This window comes from Vollenhovia emeryi, unplaced genomic scaffold (assembly GCF_000949405.1).
Source record: "Vollenhovia emeryi isolate VEMERY1.0 unplaced genomic scaffold, V.emery_V1.0 DF939121.1, whole genome shotgun sequence".
Taxonomy (NCBI): domain Eukaryota; kingdom Metazoa; phylum Arthropoda; class Insecta; order Hymenoptera; family Formicidae; genus Vollenhovia; species Vollenhovia emeryi.
This window is the reverse complement of record NW_011967245.1, coordinates 1,068,672-1,087,628: the sequence shown is the minus strand read 5'-3', so window position 1 is coordinate 1,087,628 and position 18,957 is coordinate 1,068,672. Positions and strand designations below refer to the sequence as shown.

Below are 18,957 nucleotides of genomic sequence, written 5' to 3'. Positions count from 1 at the left end.
TTGGTCGATGTGCCCGGGCTTGAGAGCGTTCAAATTTAAATGCAATGCGCGCGTCCCCGCCAAGCATGCCACCGGCCAATGAACGTGCTACCCCATGCAGCGCCGAAAGATTGCCGAAACATTCTATGCAATCAAATAGAATATAAGATTTTTGAACGATTACGAAAATTTTCGTGAATTCAGTCAACGATATAAATGAATGTATGATTAACATGGGTCGAGTAGGTTATAGTAATTGTCACAACACAGTTTGCTTAACATATAATCATAGACGTTTTGCTATTTACCTGTGATTTATTTTCGCACTTTCGTATGTGTCGTTTATTGTTTTCCGCCATTTCATTACGAAAAAAAATTAATTTTTCTCCCACATTGAGTCACGGGCAGGAACTGAGACGGTACAATTTTAAGAGAACTGTATTGTTAACTTACAAAGTACTTTGTGGTACTATTTTGTGATATCGGATTATCAGGTTTTTCTTCCGACACTCGCATATGCAGCTCAGACGCGTTCGTACGAAGTTCCCGGCGTGTTTAAAGAATTTCACATTCAAGCCGTAACTGTATACGGCTGTAATTTGATCGGTAATAGTTCATTCCTTTCGATAAGCCAAACCGATCCGTTTTTACCCTTTTGAATCGCCATGACTATGCATTGTCCCACACGCTCAACGCTGCAACAAACACGTGTGTTCCCGAAAAGCTCTTTATATAATTTTCTTATTACTATGTTGTAATAATATAATAGTAACGCTGTTAATCAGTTTTGCATCTATTTCTTAAATACCGTATTCTTATGCAAGACGTGTGCGTTTTTAATGCTAATAGCAATATTAGTAATAACAGAACGCGAAGAGGCGCATTTAAGAAAAAGAAAGCGGCATTCCTCTCTGTCAAAAATCTTGATTACGAAATAATCTTAATTCTACTTATTAGCAAAAGTGATTGCTGCTAATGGGTATCATACAATGAACGCTTTTATTATATGTACAAATGTTTTGTATACTCACGATTGAGGGTTAGTCAAATCTGTGGTGTCGTCATACAACTTAAAAGTATCTTTGTCGACAACATCGAGAAAAGTTTCCTCTGAAGTATTCATCAGTGGCGTTGCAACGAACGATGGACACATTGTTAAAATGCGAACTCCCGTTTTACCATAAAATTTCTGTAAAAGAGATAATATTTCAGCGAGACCCTTTTTACTACGGATAATGTATTATTATTATTGCATGTGAAATATTTGAACGTGTATGAAGATTACACGGTTATAGGAAAATGATATATTACAATGTCTTTAAAAGAAAGTTGTATCTTTCTCCGAACGAAATTATTTCGCGTAAAGTCGAGATTTGTGCGTAAGTGTACCAAAAGAAGAAACCCTGTTCATCAAATGTAACGTATAAAAGAACTAAACCAATAACTGAACGATCAAATGCAACGATTGTATGCAAATGTATCTAAGAGATGTTCTTTTATGCGTGGTCTACAATACGTGGAGTAAGCGTGGAGTAAGGAGTAAGGGAGAGCCCTAACTTGTAGCTTTTGGTGTAAGGTAGCTGAAATACGGGCATAATTTTTAAAATATTTGTAACACTGATTGATGGCATTCTGATTCACCGAGAGTAAGCCTATGAGCTGAAGTAGGAGTAAGAAATAAAATGGATTTATTTCCTTACTCCTACTCCTTACTCCATCTTACTCCATGTATTGTAGACCAGTCTTTAAACATCCTTTACGGCTTCAACAAAACACTTTCGACATTTTTTAACCACGTTTTCTATTATTTATGTGTGCGCATTTCCCGCACTTTCTTTGGAAAAAATTACATGGAAATAGAGTAATTGTAAAAGTCTATCTGCTAATAACGCTGTCAGATTTATATTAGTCGAAATATATAAATTACCTCAAGATTTGCTCCAAGTCCGACGACAGCATATTTTGAAGAACTGTATATTGAACATACAGCGAAAGGGGCAAGACCAGACATAGACGATATATTAACTATGGTACCACCTTTGCCACCTTTATGTTTGCCCATATAATCTAATCCAAGCAGCGAGCCGCGAATCAGCGCTACCTATATAACGTTGTGCAATAATTCACGCATTATTTATATATTTGCGATTAACAAAATTACGTTTCATATTTATATACATATAATACAAAAAATATATGTGTATATAATACTCTCTAATATATTTATTTCTAATAATTAAATCAATCATTTTATATAAAACGCAATTTATTTCCGATCAATGCTCTCATAAAGTAAATTTTAATGGAGCAATTAAATAATTCAATTAATGAGCTGAAGTATAATGTTTTATTACTCACGACATTAATAGCAAACGTTTTCTCAACACAACGGTCATTACATATCCCGGCATTGTTAACAAGTATGTCGAGACCATTGAGAGCCTTAACAACCTGCTTGAATGTTTCTGAAAATTAAAGCAATAGGTTAGTGCATTTACTGAACATTTCATGTTCCAAAGGTGTAAAATAATTGTCATAATTATTGATGATCAGTAGATTCATAAGAGAAACTCGACAATTACCGCTGTACACTTCCAAGTTCGTTATATCAATCGGAGAAAAGATGACACGGTCTTTTCCAAATTTTTCTTGCAAAGCCTTTGTCGCGTCATAACTACGTGCTACCGGCAAATCGAGGATGGCGACTGTCTAAGATTAGAATAGGGTAGAGAGATAGAAAATACCATTTTTGTCTATTCTTTTATTATAAATTAAAGTACCTTCGCGCCTTTGCGTAATAATTCTTCGGTAATGTTGTAACCAATGCCGGACCCGGCTCCTGTGACTATCGCCGTTTTATTTTCCACATTGTTCATATTGTATTATAGATATTATTGTATTGAGAAGATTAAAAAGAAGATAAAAAAATTGTGCACGCTAAGAAATGCTTGGCGGTGCGATACTTTTATGCGTTAAGGAAACTTGTGCACAGTTGAATTATAGGGAAGATAAAGACAACTTTGCAAACTTTTAAATAGTTTATTTCTAGACTTATCACCAAATGTTCTATGATAATTAGTTGTATCTAAATAATTATGCAAGTTTAGAATAATTCTGAATTTCAATTATTTAAGATACGTCTACATTTAATTGTAATAAACAAGACGTTCAATGACTGCCAGAACGCTATGTGGCAAATATGTGTTGTGTGTACATGTGTGTGTGTGTGCGTGCACATGTGTGAAGGTATATACACACTGCAAAACATGTCCACTCTAAATTCCGCGAAATTATATCGGAAAGAAGAGACTATTTTTCACTTTAAGTAAACGTGAAATTAAAGCGAAATTGCGTATACAGGACATTGGCCTAATAATGATGTCCTGTATAAATAAAAGGGAAATTTAGCAAATTTTTTATTTTTTCCCCGATATATTGTAAGAAGGAATTTATCACCTGCAAGACAACATTTTATTGTATAAACCATGTATCGCGAGACACGGTACTGTCTCGCGCCAAGTATAATAGTATTATACATATACATATGTTGTACTTTATACATGTGCATACATACATTATACATATTATATTTTACATTATACATTGTACATTATACATATACATGTACATTATACATATACATATACATTATACATTGTATATTATACATATACATATACAATACATATACAATACATATACATATACAATATAAATATAAAACATTATATATACTATCAATAAACTTATGAGTTTATCAATGTTATATAAAACACTTATTTCTTAAATTATTTATTGAGGACGATGGTCCAATACTTTTTCGTATAATTATACATCCAGCTATTGGCTTGTTAAAATGCCTTTAAATTTTAATAAGAATTGAGAACTTCATTCAAGATCCTATCCACTCCCATATTGCTTCGCAACAATTAGCGACAAAATTTATAATCTTTACAATATCCGTTATAATGTCTGTCTTAACAGTATAACCATTACTGGTCCTACTTATATAAATTATTATACAATAATATGACACTTTATTTATTATATAAAGGATTTTATATATAAACGCGTATAAAGGTTTCCTACATGCTTGAATTTTACATCTAAACGGCAGCATAATACTGTGATTTGACCTCATACGGTTGCTCATTATTCTTAATGATCCAAATTGATCCGTTTTTCCCCTTTTGAATCGTCATGACTGTAGATTGTCCCACATGTGCAGCACTGCAACAAATTAAATTGCTTGTTATGTCCTCGAAAAGTTTCCTATATAATTCTCTTATTACTATGTTATAATAATATGTTAGTGACATTGTTAATAAGTTATGTATTTTTTTCTTAAATAAGATATTCTTATGTAAGAGGCACGCATTTAAAAAAAGCGCTAATAAGAATATTAAAAATAAAATAATTAAGAAGTGCATTTGATAAAAAGAACGCGGTCTCTGTCAAAAATTCTAATTACGAATTAATTCTAAATCTAATTATAAATTATATGTTAGCAGCCAAAGTGGTTGCTAATAGGTATCATAGTATACATACGAGCGTTCCTATTATACATACATATATACTTACGTTTGAGGTTTATGAAAAGATTCGTTCGTATTCTTTTGAATAATATCATTGTCGATAATATCGAGACAATTGTCTTTATCAACCGTTATTGCCGTTGCTGTGAACGATGGACATATTGTTAGAATGCGAACTCCTGTTTTATCATAAAATTTCTGTAAAAGAGATAATATTTTAGTGAGACCCTTTTTACTACGGACAATGTATTATTATTATTGTGAAATATTTGAACAACGTGTATGAAGATTACACGGTTATAGGAAAATGATATTACAATGTATTTAAAAGAAAGTTGTCTTCCTCTGAACAAAATTATTTCGCGTAAAGTCGGGATTTGTACGTAAGTGTACCGAAAGCAGAAACCTTGTTCACCAAATGTAACATATAAAAAAACTAAACCAATAACTAAACGATCAAGTACGATTGTCTACAAATGTGTCTAAGTGATGTTCTTTTAAATATCCTTTATGGCTTCAACAAAAGTAGAGTACCATCAAAACTTTTTTATCACGTTTTCTTTATTTGCGTGCATTTCCCATACTTTCTTTTGAAAAAAACTAAGCTGAAATATAGCAATTGTAAAAGTCTATCTATTAATAATATTGTCAGAATGCCGATTTGTATTGTTCGAAATATAAATTACCTCAAGATTCGCTCCAAATCCGACGACAGCGTATTTTGAAGAACTGTATATTGGACATACAGCGAAAGGGATAAGACCAGCTGCCGATGCTATATTAACTATGGTACCACCTTTGCCACCTTTATGTTTGCCCATAAAATTTAATCCGAACAACGAGCCGCGAATCAGTGCTATCTATAAGTATCGTTTAATGTTGTGTAATAATTAACGTGTTATTTATGTATTTGTGATTAACAAAATTATAATATTTAGACACCAGCACTATATTAAAAAATATTTAAACACTAACACCCTGTCACGGCTCTTAGTCCTTTCTTCCTTCGAATTTGTGTTTATCACACATATTTGAGCCATACGAATTTTATTAATTTGTTAACAGAATTATGTTTCATATTTATATACACATAATACGAAAAAAAATACTTTCTAATATATTTATTTCTAACAATTAAATCAATCATTTTATATATAACGTAAATTATATTTCAAAGTTTTTACTTAATGACAATTTATTTCCGAACAATGCTCTCAAAAAGTAAATTTTAATAAAGCAATTAAATAATTCAATTAATCAGTTGAAGTGTAATATTTTATTACTCACGACATTAACATCAAACGTTTTCTCGACGTGAGGGTCCTGACATATCCCGGCATTGTTAACAAGTATGTCGAGACCATTGAGAGCCTTAACAACTTGCTTGAATGTTTCTGAAAATTAAAGCAATAGGTTAGTGTATTTACTGAACATTTCATGTTCCAAAGGTGTAAAATAATTGTCATAATTATTGATGATCAGTAGATTCATAAGAGAAACTCGACAATTACCGCTGTACACTTCCAAGTTCGTTATATCAATCGGAAAAAAGATGACACGGTCTTTTCCAAATTTTTCTTGCAAAGCCTTTGACGCGTCATAACTACGTGCTACCGGCAAATCGAGGATGGCGACTGTCTAACATAAGATTAGAATAGAGTAGAGAGATAGAAAATACCATTTTTGTCCATTCTTTTATTATAAATTAAAGTACCTTCGCGCCTTTGCGTAATAATTCTTCGGTAATGTTGTAACCAATGCCGGACCCGGCTCCTGTGACTATCGCCGTTTTATTTTCCACGTTGTCCATATTATTGTATTGAGAAGATTAAATATTGTGAACCGTAAGACATCTGCGATACTTTTGTACGCCAAATTTTTACGCAGTTAAATTATAGGGAAGATAAGACGACGTCTTATCTTATCTTATCCTCAAACTATTGAATATTCTCTTCAAATGTTCTACGACAATTAGTAGCTATAATTACAAATTAGTATATGGGAGTGTTTTTCATTTTAATTATTACATATAACTATATATGTTCAACAGAACCCAAACGTGATCAATATGCATGTACATATGTGTATACAATATATATACATCTACATATGTATTTGTAAATGTATATATGTATTTTTATGTATACAATCATATTTCTCTCTGACAAAAAAAGAAACAACTATAAAAGGTCCGAAATATCCGAATGTGTTTTTGATTCAATCTAAATTTCACCTGGAATCAAATTAAAATCATCTTATTTTTTTATTTACATGTATTCGAGTAATTTTACAAACATAATAAAATGAGATGGGATGCAGTGAAGCAAATAAAAAAATATATATATATACTTATGAACTTTTGCAAAATTGGTTGTGATAATCGTCATCGCATAAATATTTATTACAACTCGTAAAGTAATTGATAAACACAGCTTACAACTTTATATCTTTTCTTGTCTAGGTTATAATAAATTATCCTCGTAGACAGATTAAAATTGATAATTTACATCTAAGTAATTAACAATTTATGTTTATGACCTCGAATTTTTAGTTTTAGACACAATAAGCTCCAAACTTGCTTAGAACTTTTAATTTTAATGATAAATTATGAAAATTGCCACGATATGTACATAACATTTTATTTTAGCATTCTATGCATCATTAAGTTTGTTAGAAAAAAGTAAAATCTAAAAAGTGTCATTATATTATCGCTGCTCTATTCTCATGAAGTCGATATATTATTAGCTGTTGCAATGCTGTATACTTTGTCACTATTAGACATTTCAATATTTAATTAATTATTATGTACTTTTACTAATAAATATCGGTGATTAATTTAGTGTAAGCGGTAAGAATTGATACCGATATTAAACTTTTCAGAAAGAGAAACAAGGCTTTTTGACAGTTCCATGACTTTTGCAACATAAGTGCACTGTATACGTTCATTGAAACAAATAATGCAACGTTGTTGTTTCTTGCCCTTTTACAATTAGAAATTATTTAGATTTACACATTATTCATTTACGTATGTACATAAAAGATAAAGTTTAATCATTGAATTTGAAGCTTAACAATGAATCTTGTCGAATTGTGATACGGTAAAATTTTATGCAGCGTTGCAAAATCGCAAAATCTATTTCTTTAATTGTGCTTGAATTATATATTCATTTTTAAAAACCGTGAACGTATCGAGATGCCGGTGTCCGTGTAATAAAATGGTTAATCAGCATAAATTGTGCAGGCTTTACACCGAAATCTTCAAATCGGGGTAAGACGGTAATTTCACGGCGTAAGCAGGCTGATTGTTTTCGCTGACAAATACTGCACCGTTCTTTCCTTTTTCGATTAATTCCACGATAGCGCTTGCCACATGCTCAGGTCTGTTAAACGAAAGAAACACTGTGCAATTCTACCACAAATCCTTCTCTTACGCATCAATCAGTTGATTAACATAATCACAAAGGTAATATAAAAAAAAAAAAAGATTTGATATGCTTTAAATATGATTTGTGAAAAAATATATACATTGAAATTTATATTTCAATTTTTTATATTATTTGAAGATTTATTCTAACTTATTCTGTTTATTATAATTATTTGGTGCAAAATAATTTCTATCACGTGAAAAAACATAGCAGTATTTGGCACCTACGATTGACTTTCCATCGTTGTCATCTCGTTAGCAGCGATCTCGTCGTCGAGGAGATCCATTGCGTAGACTTTGCTTGACATGAACTTCGAAGCCAGGCCGGTGGTAGTAAGACCAGGACATATTATCAATACTCGTACGCCTGTTTTGTCGTAGAAAGTCTGGGTACAAGAAATATTAACACGAAAGTCCACAATACTCTAAATATCCCAGCATCCAGTAGAAGGTCGGTCAACGATAGCGCGAATAACTCGATACGAAAAGCAGACAAGTTTCGAACTCGGACATAGAACCGCGTTCGTTAATTATTTATTGAAATCGCATTTTTACCACTAGCGACGAGGTGAATCCGACAACAGCGAAATGCGTCCCGGCATAAATTGGTGCGAGCGGATTGCCCTGCAAGCCGACTATGGAAGACATATTGACGATGGTACCACCTTTTCCGCCCTTGTGCCTCCCCATGTGATTCAAGCCCAATATCGTACCACTTACAACTCCTTTCTGATTGTACATACGATGAAAGAATAAGACCGTCCAAAATCAATTGTATCTTCGGGAATAGCGAGTCAATTCCTCGTTACTTACGTAATTAATGTCAACCATCGGCTCCCATTCCGCGTCGTTCATGACTCCAGCGTTATTGATAACAATGTCCAGCGTGCCGAATGACTCTATTGCCTTTTTGAAGCAACCTGCATAAATTGTAAATGTATAACGAAAACTGTTATTTTTATATCGTAATGTTACATCATACATATTTTTGATTGCACAGTTTAGCAATCGATTATCACAATATTATACCCGCAAGTTGCTTGGCATTCGCCACGTTTCCAACGAGAAAAAAAGCATGACCTGCGCCAAATTCCTTCTCCAATTCCGCAACAGCACTTTCGCCGTTCGAATCGGGCAAATCTACGATTGCAATGGCCTGCAATGAGCAATTATTAAGACAAAATGCACGAACCCGATTAAAATATCACTCATCTTTTATTTAAGCCTAAATTTCTCGCGATTATTCGACCCACTGTCGGTCCACATTAGGTCACATAACCCGAGCTCTATTTAATTTAATGTAAAAAATATGTTATACGATAATCTGCAGGAAATGCACCAAATTATCTTATGCAATTTGATTTTGCTGAATTACCTTCGCTCCGCTTTGAAGTAATTCTCGAGCGGTACAATAGCCGATGCCGTTGGCTCCGCCGGTGATGAGCACGGTTTTCCCTTGAATCTTCATTATTTTCGCTCCAATAACGCTCCAAAAAACGTTTTAACTATAAGGATATAGTTTTAGAATTCTGTTCCTTTTACGAAAATTTTCTTAACTGTACGCTTATAAACGCGTTGTATTCGAGGTGCCTTTGGCAGCAAGAGAAATCTCACACTGACGGAGCGATCCCGTCCATCATCGATCCGCAAATGAATTTGCCAGATGCATAAGTCGCGGATGTTGAAATTTGAGAAGTCATATATGTGCATGGTAAAATATCGGATGCGGGTAGAGATAGAAATCGGATAACGCGATCTCATTCTCGAGGTAAACAAGGTCGGATTTGCGCATCTAGACGTGAGAAGTGTGAGGAAAAAAGTGGCTCGTGTCGCACGAGGGGCACGTGAAATATAAAAACCGCTATAAAAATATGAGAGACAATTCATCCAATTTTTAACGTTGTGTAAGACATCATTATTAACGCGGATAGGAGTGTCGCCTTGAGAATCTGAATAGAATCGAATTTATACAAACAGAAATATGTATATATCATTTCCTTAATTATAATCCTTAGTTCCTTGCGATACGCATCAAGCTAAATTATAATTACTATTTTTTTTGTAATTTAAAACAATTACGGAAAGATTAGGAAAGTTTTCGTAAGAGAAGCAGAGTTCTAAAGCTATACATATATGTACAGTTGAAGTTTTTGGAACGTTCTTGGAGCGAGAGTTTAAAATAAGCCCAGATTGTAAATGTAAATGTTACTGTAAAATGCAAATGTTAAATATATGTTAATAGGTTAAATACGAATTGTAGAATGGCAAATTCAAACAGACAGAATGTATAAAAGATCAATTAAAATGCACGAACCAGTGTAATTATGTATTAAGTTAAAGACGGTATAGTATAAGAAGGCATTTAATGTGTGAGACAAGGCTAAGGTGAGTCGTGCGAGTGTATTAAAGATATATTGTAAACCAAATTTACTTCTTGGCTTTTTATGCTTGAAATGAAACAAATTATTTCTATTGGTATCTGTAATTAAAGCTCATTCTAAAGTTGTGCTTCAATTTTCAGTCGCACTTACAAAGATATACGTGTGAGAGGAAGGCGTCGCTTGTCCGTCGGTTTTATTAAAAGGCAATGCATTTTATTGACGAGATTAGCAACATACATATCGTGTAACGCATAACGAAACGTAACGTCGCCACTGATTGTTTCATCGATGGAAAGCTACGGTAAAGAATTACTCGAACGGGCGATAGTATCCGAAAACAAACCTCACTAACTAACTAGCGCTAAACATCTGACCGTTTTACCGATCCGAGCTCGGCAATTCGATGGTTGCAATTGCAGCTGCAACATCGGACAAATTGCCTCGTAATTCCTAATACCTAATATCGAAAAAACGTGATCACGTAGAGTGTCGTGCTTGCACTTAGGCTACAGATTCTAACTCTATCTCGCTACACCGTCTCTTAATATTTTTATCTTCCTCAAAATACTGTAGAAAAATTATGGACACGATTAGATATACATATAGCTTCATTCGTGAAGTGATCGTCCGACGGATTTTGGTTTAATTGCATTCGCGGCAACCGATGCAGATAACTCTCGAAACGTCGCGTAAATCGTCGAACATCGAAGTGGAAAATCGGCACGAATAAAATGATCGATTTTCATATCAATTGTTTTTGAAAATCTTAACTGGCCTAGCCTCTTTATCGATTAACTTGATTTATTTAAACAATATGTTTTTTTTAGGACGAGCTAATTCTATCAGTCGGTTACTTTAATCACGTTTATATCAATTCGTAAATATATTCGGTATGAAAATTATATCTGATCGTGTTTGTTTTTACGCTTTTATTTAATCTATTATTCCACTTAAAGATTTTTAATTACATCCATTATTTTATTCTTTAGTAATTAATAGATCTGCGAAATTTCGTGAAGGGAGATCCTTCGTGGGTCTCGAGTTACTTGCATTAGTCATTTATTAGAAACGCATGCGATCTTTCTCCCTTCCATTTTTGTACGTTTTGAGGACGCGAAAATAAATGCTCATTTATTTCATTTTATCTCTTTCATACGCTCTACCCTTGTCTTCCTCGTACAAGCAATAAATACAAAGTGTGTCTCTGTTATACTCGACCTGGCGAAACGCGATTACATTACATGCAGCATTATTAAACGGAGTGGCGTTGAAAGAATCATTGATATCATGTTGTACGTTAGAAAAACGAGTAAGTCACGCGGCTGCGAAGTGCGGCAGGATCTGAATGTTCGTTGCGACAATTTCCGTCAGGGCCAGCGCACAGGTGTTCTCGTAACGCCTGGAAATTCGTCAGAAATTCCCACGGGTTCCTCCAGCGCGAAAATTCTTCGCTGCCGAGCGTAGACGCCTGTGCGAAAACCGACGCGAATTCGCAACGTGGATGCGGGACGGATGCGAAAGCTTGCTGTTTTCTCTTTTTACATTGTTTTACACCGTTTTTCCTTTTGTAACAAATGTTCCCGCCGTCGCGACGCGTACCTCCGCGTCGATCGCGCGGACCTCTTTTAAATATTGCGACTATCTATCTCGCGTAATTATCGAATCCCGAGAAACTCGCCGCGTTCTCCGTCGCGGGTTTACCGCTGTGGCAGTGTGGGACGTATCGAAAGGATCGCCTATCTATCGAAAGTCGGAGGTGGCTAAACATCGAGTAATGCATTTAAAAAGGTCGTTAAAAAGGAACGATGAACGCATTGGTCTTCCGAAAACGTTTTGGTACGAAAGTACGAGCAGCTATACGTTTCGCTCGCGTTTCCGCCTCTCTGACAGCGCGACGGGATATATACCTCGATACAAATTACAGTTAATTGTGCGGTACGGCATAGATATTTGCAGCGAAGCGAGGAAGAATCATTGCACACACGTGCGCGGGACCCTCTTAGTGCTTCGTAAAGCTGATCTCGTGCGGCGGCTGGTCCTTCTCCACCATCCACACGCTTCCGCTCTTGCCGGTGCTCAGCACGTTCACCAGCGCCTTCGCCACGTGTTCCGCCCTGCGGTATCGGTTGTCTTTTTTAACTTTCCTACGTGCTAATTTTATTCTACGTCTCTATACTCGGAGAAAGTATTATCTGTACAATATATCGTAAAAGTAAAACTTTACGCTATGATTGTGTCTTCTTTAAATAGCGAAATTGCTTTGAACATCTGAAATGATGCCGGGAAACTAGGAAATACGTCAGCCGATAATTATTCAATGCGGTTCATTCACAGTTAAATGGAGAGGGGAATGGTGTGGCCATACCTTTGAGGAATTGACGAAACCATATCCTTTTGCCAGGCATCCTCGTATCGAGCCAAAAGAAGCTTTCTGTTGACGTCACGTACCAATTTCGTATCTGTGGCACCCGGACAAAGTGCCATCACCTTAACGCCCGTCAAATCTACGTGATATTGATCCTTTTCAAGAATCAAGAAGAAAATTAGTACACTTGTCTTGTACCTAATTTAATAAGAGATATGTAAGCTGACAAGTTATTAAATTATAATGCGAAGGAATAAAGGAATAAAGGAAGGTCGTAACAGGGTGTGAGTGTCTAAATATTTTATATTAACAAATTTTGCAACAATATTACTTCAGCCAGGGTTTGAACCTGCACAGTTGGAAAATTTGTGTCTTCTTGTTAAAGAAAATGCCGGTTAAAATTTTTGTGTTGAATGTTTAACACATTTATGTGTTAATTTAACATATTGCTCTTGTGTTAATTGACCTCTCAAATATCAAATTATTAGTACTTGAAAAGAAATGTTAAAACAACGCAATGTGCACTTATTTTTTAATCTTACGCAATACATGTGTTACATATTTTTAGTAACAAGATTTATCTGTTAAAATTTACGGAATAAAATGTTGATTTCATCCTATATAACATAAGTTTCGAACCGTCGTTTGACTTATTACATCTGTAAAATGTAAAACTTACATTTTTAAATTTATTTTACCATTAAAAATATGTTAATTTTACACAAAATTTATTTTAAACTATCTTGAGATTTGCATTTATTTGTTAAGATATTAACAGAATATTACTGTGATCATTTAACATATTTATATTATCTTAAGTGAACACAAAAATTTGTGTGGGCCGTTTGGGACATGTGATATCTGTTAAATTTATCACAAATTTTTCAACTGTGTGGGCCTCCCTCTCGCTGGACGAGTGTCTCGATCAATTTTGCCTCAGTGATCGAGAATTGGTTGAGACGCCCGCCTAGTGAGAGGCAGGTCCAGGTTCAGAGCCCCTGGCTGAGGTAATAGTTTTTGTGCAATAAATTTGAAATATGAAATATTTAGACACGAACACCCCGTCACGGTTCTTAGTTCTTTATTCCTTCGAATTTGTGTTTATCACAGTTGAGCCATACGAATTTTATTAATTTGCTATTAAATTCTACTTTCTTAAACGTAAATCTTGTATAAGTTTCTCGTTCAGTCTCTGCAAGTAATCAGAATCAATTGAAACTTTGACGAGCCCATATTCGTCGGTTGTCCCGAGACAATAGTTGCAATCGATAGCATAGATAAAAAGAGGCTTCTCACCCCAAAAGCTCTGGTGAAGCTGACAATGGCCGCTTTTGTCGCGGAATAAATTGGCACGCTGACGTAAGGGTTGATGCTGGTGTTGCTGCCAGTATTAATAACGACTCCACCCTGGCCACCCCTGTCGGTGCCCATAAATCGTTGAGCAAGCAAAGTCCCGCGTATTACTCCATTCTACAATTATATTTGCGGGGACATCAATGTCTGTCACGCACACACGTGTGTCACAAATATAAGAAAATATTACTTTACGAGGCACCGTGAGTTTAATAAAGTTGCGCGAACACATACAGATGTGTGCTATAAGATCGTCTTGATTGGAGAGATAAATGAAACATCGGAAAGCGAGGAAATAAAAGGCTCTCATAAAAGAACGTCGTAAATCTTTCAATGCATCCAAGACAAATCTTTCGAAACACATGGTGGTTGGCATGCAAAAGCACATTGCAAGAAATCTGTCGGATGTAGTCGCTTACGAGATTAATGTCTACTTCAAGCTCCCAAAATCGGTCATTCATGATACCAGCATTGTTGATAACGATATCGATATGACCGAATTCCGCGATCGTTGTCTGAAACGATTCTGCAAATTGAATTGCATCATACGCTAAATAACAATTGCATCACAAAACGATATACGTATACGTATGCATTAGTCACTTATGCAGATAGAAATGATAAATTAACTCTGGATTAAAGACCACGAGTTATTTATACCTTCGAATTGCGGATAATCCGTCACGTCACATTGAGAGAAGATCACGCGATCTTTACCGTACTTTGCGGCCAGCGTTTCCACCAGTTTCTCCCCTTCTTCAGTATTTATATCGCATATAGCCACCTATATAATAAAGTATGTAATAAAGCACTGCCCTGATCAATTTTACGCCGATTATATGCTATACGAATTGTTTGAAAGAAAGATCTCTTTGTACTTTTATAAATAAATTTAAATTAAGATTGTTATACGCAAGACACTGTTGGAAAATTAATTGAAAACTTTCTAAAGGAATGCATTTGTCGTCAGTAAAAGAGTGTTGATTACATAAAATGCGATTGTGCAATACAATAGAATAACACGATTATTCCAATAAACATGTAAAAAGATGCAATGTAATGAGCATATTCATGTGTTCGTTGCCAACGATAACAATTCTTTCCTTGAAACTCGAGGACGCGATAAGTTTTTTTCCCTCTGTCTGAAAGGAGTCTAAATATAAATCGGTTGTTTTGAAAGAAAACGCGCGTCGACGAAAACTTCGAAATGCGTGTTTTGCGCGAAATTCCAATTTGCCGCGTTGAAACGTGATCTCGGTCCTCGTCGCTCGGAAAAATCGAACAATGGCATTACTGTTTTCTTCAAAAGGGAATATCTCAACAATACAACGAGTACAAAGTTACAAAGAGTTATTGAGTAAATACTGTTTTTCCTTAATTATAATGTACCTTGGCACCCTGATTCAAGAGCTCGACGGCATACGCTTTACCGATGCCGGACGCGGCTCCTGTTATTAGGGCAACTCGCCCTTTTATTTCCATTTTCTTTAGATTGTTATCTTCTCCGCTAGGATTTTATCTGCAGACAGAACATTTGACAATAGAACGATATCCGATCAAATTTTGATAATGTTTCTAACTAACAATATCGTAATATTGCGAAGAGAACTGAGCTTATCTACAGTCAATCGAACAATTTGGACGTTTCCACAAATATTATAGATTACACGTTTCATCTTCATGTGTCCGTGTGTCCGTTAATTTAAATTTAATTGTTACTTCTGAAAAATTGGCACGCCAGAAATCTCACTAAATTTCTAGACTTGTTTGTTTCACCTTGTCGCCCGCTCGTTCGCATATTTTTCGAAGGAAGGCTCTCGTACGAGGAGAGAGAGAGAGAGAAAGCCAGAAGCAAAAAATAGCCAATCAATATACGCCGTGAACTTTTTTAATCCTTTCTCTATTGTTCTATTCTTCGCACGATGCGTCGATCAATTCATTTGCATTATTAAGTACGTAATAAATTAATTTACCACTAAATACTTTATCATTTCGCGCAACTGATCGCGCAACGAAAGACATTCGAAGAGGGCACGAAAGAAACGTGAAGATGCTTTTTCATGAAGATCAAGATAACTGCACGTCCCTGCTATTCTCTCTGAATCTTAATTCTCCGCTCGAGGGATTGATTCAACCTCGTTGCAGGAGCGGAGGAGGGCATTCACGGCAGCGAGCGCGCCGTCCTTCCACCTGTCACGTTGATTAGCACGTTCGGCACCAGCGAGAAAGCAAAGATATTGACGATCGCAATTTACATTAGTGCAATTCACACTTCTCACCCCGATACTACAGAATTTTTCGAATTCGTCCGTGTCAAAACTCCCGATATCCCGTTAAACATCCCTCCCTCCCCCACAGCCTGGTCACAGCTAAAAATCCGCCTGCCGCACGCCGTTTGATTCTCTCCCTCCGTCCATCGTTGAGATTTGAACGTTCACCGTTTCGTTTCTCCCTCCGTACCTTTTTTCGATTTCTCCCCTGACGTCTCGCAACAGGCGCGAAGCTGGGCAGGTCGGAGGTAGCTCGCGGTGCTCGGAGCAGCGGTCCAGACGGTCGCGTCTCTCCCCCGTCGAAAAGGAGCGATTGACGGCAGCGAGGCAACCCCGGGGAAGGTGTGGTTGGTGGTGGCTGATGGTGTACTGGCTGACTGACGGCCGCGACGGTCGGGGTGCACACCCGGTATAGCCCGATATTGATTGGCGCGTCTGCGTGCCATGCGGGTGTGCGCGTCGCCGGCCGGTGCGTGCCCTTCACGCACGTGCGTAAATGCCGTACGCCCGCGATCCCTCGGCCGACTATCCGGCGGTCTTCCACGTCGGTCCCGTGGTCCCTCTTATTTTTAGAACCGCCGCCGAAAAAAAGCGACCGCGCCCCAAAAGCGAAAGTTCGAAAGTCCTTTTCGCGAAAGGTTCGCGGCACAGCGCGAAATTTGCTCGATTCTAGTTTCAGGAATTGCTAAAAGGTAAAAAAAAAGAAGTAAGTTAAACCGAGTTTATAGCTAATTTGCACCACTGGAAATGGATGTAAGGGGGAACAATGTATTTCTGTTCTCTCGCGCTTAATATTTATGTATATTGATTTTATGTTACGTTGTTATTACGATAAGTCGTTTTCCTTTTACATTTCAGGCAACATGCGTGCCTATGTATTTTGTTAGGACAAATAACTCGGGCAGCTCCGTCTTTAATGCTAAAACAGTTCTACTCGCGTGTTAAAAAATTGTCACGTAAAATTATAATCATGATTGATGACGTAATAATTAAGTTTTGCAAGGAACGCGACGCGAAGAAAAAAATTATTCAATATTTAAAGTGTGTTACGTATCGTTCTTCAAGTTACGCAAACTACTTGAATATATACTCTTAATTTAAAAAGAAAAATCTTAATCAGTTTCTTTTCTTTTAAATTTCACACGCACAATACATAAAACATTATGTATTAACATACTTTTTAAGATACTAACGCCCGACGCATAAAACGGTTGAATATTGAAGAATTGCTTTGCATGCTTTTTATTTTTGTGTAAAATACATGAAATATTAAATATTAATATATCAATTAGAGTAACACTTATTAATCTTGAATATTGAAATATTGTACCCGGTATTGACTCTGCATTTTCTAAATTAACTTATTAATCGGCGTTAAATGTTTATTTAATTTAATACCAATATTACGATTTAGCTGTTCCATTTTATAAAGTTTAATATACGTGAAAAATTATTGCTTGAGTAAATTATCGTTAATCGATTAAACTAGACGAAGATTATTATTTCTCGTGTTTAATAAAATATATGTTTATAATGTGTTTATCACAGACATTTTTTATTAAAAAGTTATAAAAAGTTCAAAATATTCATTTGTTAAAATCTGGCAAGAGAACATAAAAAAATTCTAATTTTTATATAACAAAAAATCCCTGCGTACACGGAGAGAATTTTTCAAGTAATCGTGGGACAACATGGCATCTTCAAGAACTTTACGAGAGTTTTGAAATTTTACCATACATTCTACTAGTAAAAAATATGGTAAAATTTCAAAAAAACTCTCATAAAATTCTTCAAAATGTCACTTTGTCCCACGCGATTACATGATTTTCGCGATAAACTTGAAGAGAAAATTCTCTCCGTGTACACGTACATAACACAGGAGAGATAAATAGAATAATAAATGAATAAACGCGGAAATTTTTAATTTTGATTGATGTCAAAAATAATTCCAATTTTAACTATTTACAAATAATTTCAGATATATTGAGAAAAGCCGAAAGTCTTTTTTTAAAACACAACTAAACATTTCCTTAAGATTCATTTATTTACTGCTACGAATGCAGAGTTATATAAAAATTAGAATTTCCGAATCGGCGAGGTTTTTCTGTGAACAAACTTGCGCACTAGATGGCCTTCCTAGATTACAAGTCATTTTGATTAATCACATTACTACAATTTTTGTGGAGTTTATATGCAATCGAGGCCTTGGAAGCAATGTATCATTTATAGCATTCATTCGTTTAATTGTTATAAATGTTTAATTATTCTTTGCTTACTTCCACGCGAAACATATTACACGATACAGTTAAAAATGAATATACCGAGAATGCATAACATTTAAAGCGTCTTGATCATTAAGTTTTTATCCTCAAGTTTACTCAATGGTTTTTCTCTAAAAATTTATACAAGGTTTAACTTGCAGTTTCACTTCACTGACCTCCTGAGGAACGTTGCGAATTTTTGTTGAATGCCACTGAACTTTAAAACTACACAACTGGAAGACGAAGACATGCACGGCGCTGCTACTATGGATAACGAATCTCGTACGAGGAAAGACCCTGACGAATTGAACGTCACACAGATCGAGAGGTCGAAGATCGTCAAATGAAAACAGTGGATTCTTCCATATCGGTCCAAGGAGGCTCTCGGA

At 35.6% G+C, this 18,957-nt stretch overlaps 3 protein-coding genes across 3 annotated transcripts; all 3 read right to left on the bottom strand.

Annotated features, from left to right (window-relative positions):
* Window positions 1-274: 274 nt before the first annotated feature.
* LOC105570155 (15-hydroxyprostaglandin dehydrogenase [NAD(+)]-like) lies at window positions 275-3,003 on the bottom strand. Its single transcript, XM_012027139.1, has 6 exons — window positions 2,760-3,003; window positions 2,562-2,688; window positions 2,338-2,444; window positions 1,907-2,080; window positions 1,011-1,168; window positions 275-674 (listed from the first exon to the last, which is right to left on the bottom strand). The coding sequence occupies exons 1-6, from the start codon at window positions 2,853-2,855 to the stop codon at window positions 551-553; spliced, it is 786 nt and encodes a 261-aa protein (XP_011882529.1). The 5' UTR covers window positions 2,856-3,003; the 3' UTR covers window positions 275-550.
* Window positions 3,004-3,654: 651 nt separating this feature from the next.
* On the bottom strand, window positions 3,655-6,804 carry LOC105570156 (15-hydroxyprostaglandin dehydrogenase [NAD(+)]-like). The gene is made up of 6 exons (XM_012027140.1): window positions 6,229-6,804; window positions 6,026-6,152; window positions 5,802-5,908; window positions 5,201-5,374; window positions 4,561-4,712; window positions 3,655-4,209 (listed from the first exon to the last, which is right to left on the bottom strand). The coding sequence occupies exons 1-6, from the start codon at window positions 6,322-6,324 to the stop codon at window positions 4,086-4,088; spliced, it is 780 nt and encodes a 259-aa protein (XP_011882530.1). The 5' UTR covers window positions 6,325-6,804; the 3' UTR covers window positions 3,655-4,085.
* A 77-nt stretch (window positions 6,805-6,881) lies between these two features.
* On the bottom strand, window positions 6,882-18,846 carry LOC105570345 (peroxisomal hydratase-dehydrogenase-epimerase-like). The gene is made up of 14 exons (XM_012027474.1): window positions 18,745-18,846; window positions 16,498-16,992; window positions 15,427-15,556; window positions 14,698-14,821; window positions 14,457-14,563; window positions 13,981-14,154; window positions 12,685-12,839; window positions 12,321-12,433; window positions 9,314-9,432; window positions 8,968-9,094; window positions 8,752-8,858; window positions 8,494-8,667; window positions 8,167-8,324; window positions 6,882-7,894 (listed from the first exon to the last, which is right to left on the bottom strand). Exons 3-14 carry the CDS (start codon window positions 15,517-15,519, stop codon window positions 7,759-7,761), a joined length of 1,587 nt encoding a protein of 528 aa, XP_011882864.1. The 5' UTR covers window positions 15,520-15,556; window positions 16,498-16,992; window positions 18,745-18,846; the 3' UTR covers window positions 6,882-7,758.
* Between the last annotated feature and the right edge of the window lie 111 nt (window positions 18,847-18,957).

Bases quoted from the DNA above. Each gene is read 5' to 3' on its own strand.
- LOC105570155 (XM_012027139.1), bottom strand. From the start codon at position 2,855: ATGAACAATGTGGAAAATAAAACGGCGATAGTCACAGGAGCCGGGTCC. The intron at 2,689-2,759 runs GTACTTTAATTT...TTCTAATCTTAG, and splicing joins TATTACGCAAAGGCGCGAAG to ACAGTCGCCATCCTCGATTT. The intron at 1,169-1,906 runs GTAATTTATATA...TCTCTTTTACAG, and splicing joins GACTTGGAGCAAATCTTGAG to AAATTTTATGGTAAAACGGG.
- LOC105570156 (XM_012027140.1), bottom strand. From the start codon at position 6,324: ATGGACAACGTGGAAAATAAAACGGCGATAGTCACAGGAGCCGGGTCC. The intron at 6,153-6,228 runs GTACTTTAATTT...ATCTTATGTTAG, and splicing joins TATTACGCAAAGGCGCGAAG to ACAGTCGCCATCCTCGATTT. The intron at 4,210-4,560 runs GTAAGTATATAT...AATTTGTTGCAG, and splicing joins TCTTTTCATAAACCTCAAAC to TGCTGCACATGTGGGACAAT.
- LOC105570345 (XM_012027474.1), bottom strand. From the start codon at position 15,519: ATGGAAATAAAAGGGCGAGTTGCCCTAATAACAGGAGCCGCGTCCGGC. The intron at 8,859-8,967 runs GTATAATATTGT...CAATTTATGCAG, and splicing joins GAATGCCAAGCAACTTGCGG to GTTGCTTCAAAAAGGCAATA. The intron at 7,895-8,166 runs GTAGGTGCCAAA...TTCGTTTAACAG, and splicing joins ACAACGATGGAAAGTCAATC to ACCTGAGCATGTGGCAAGCG.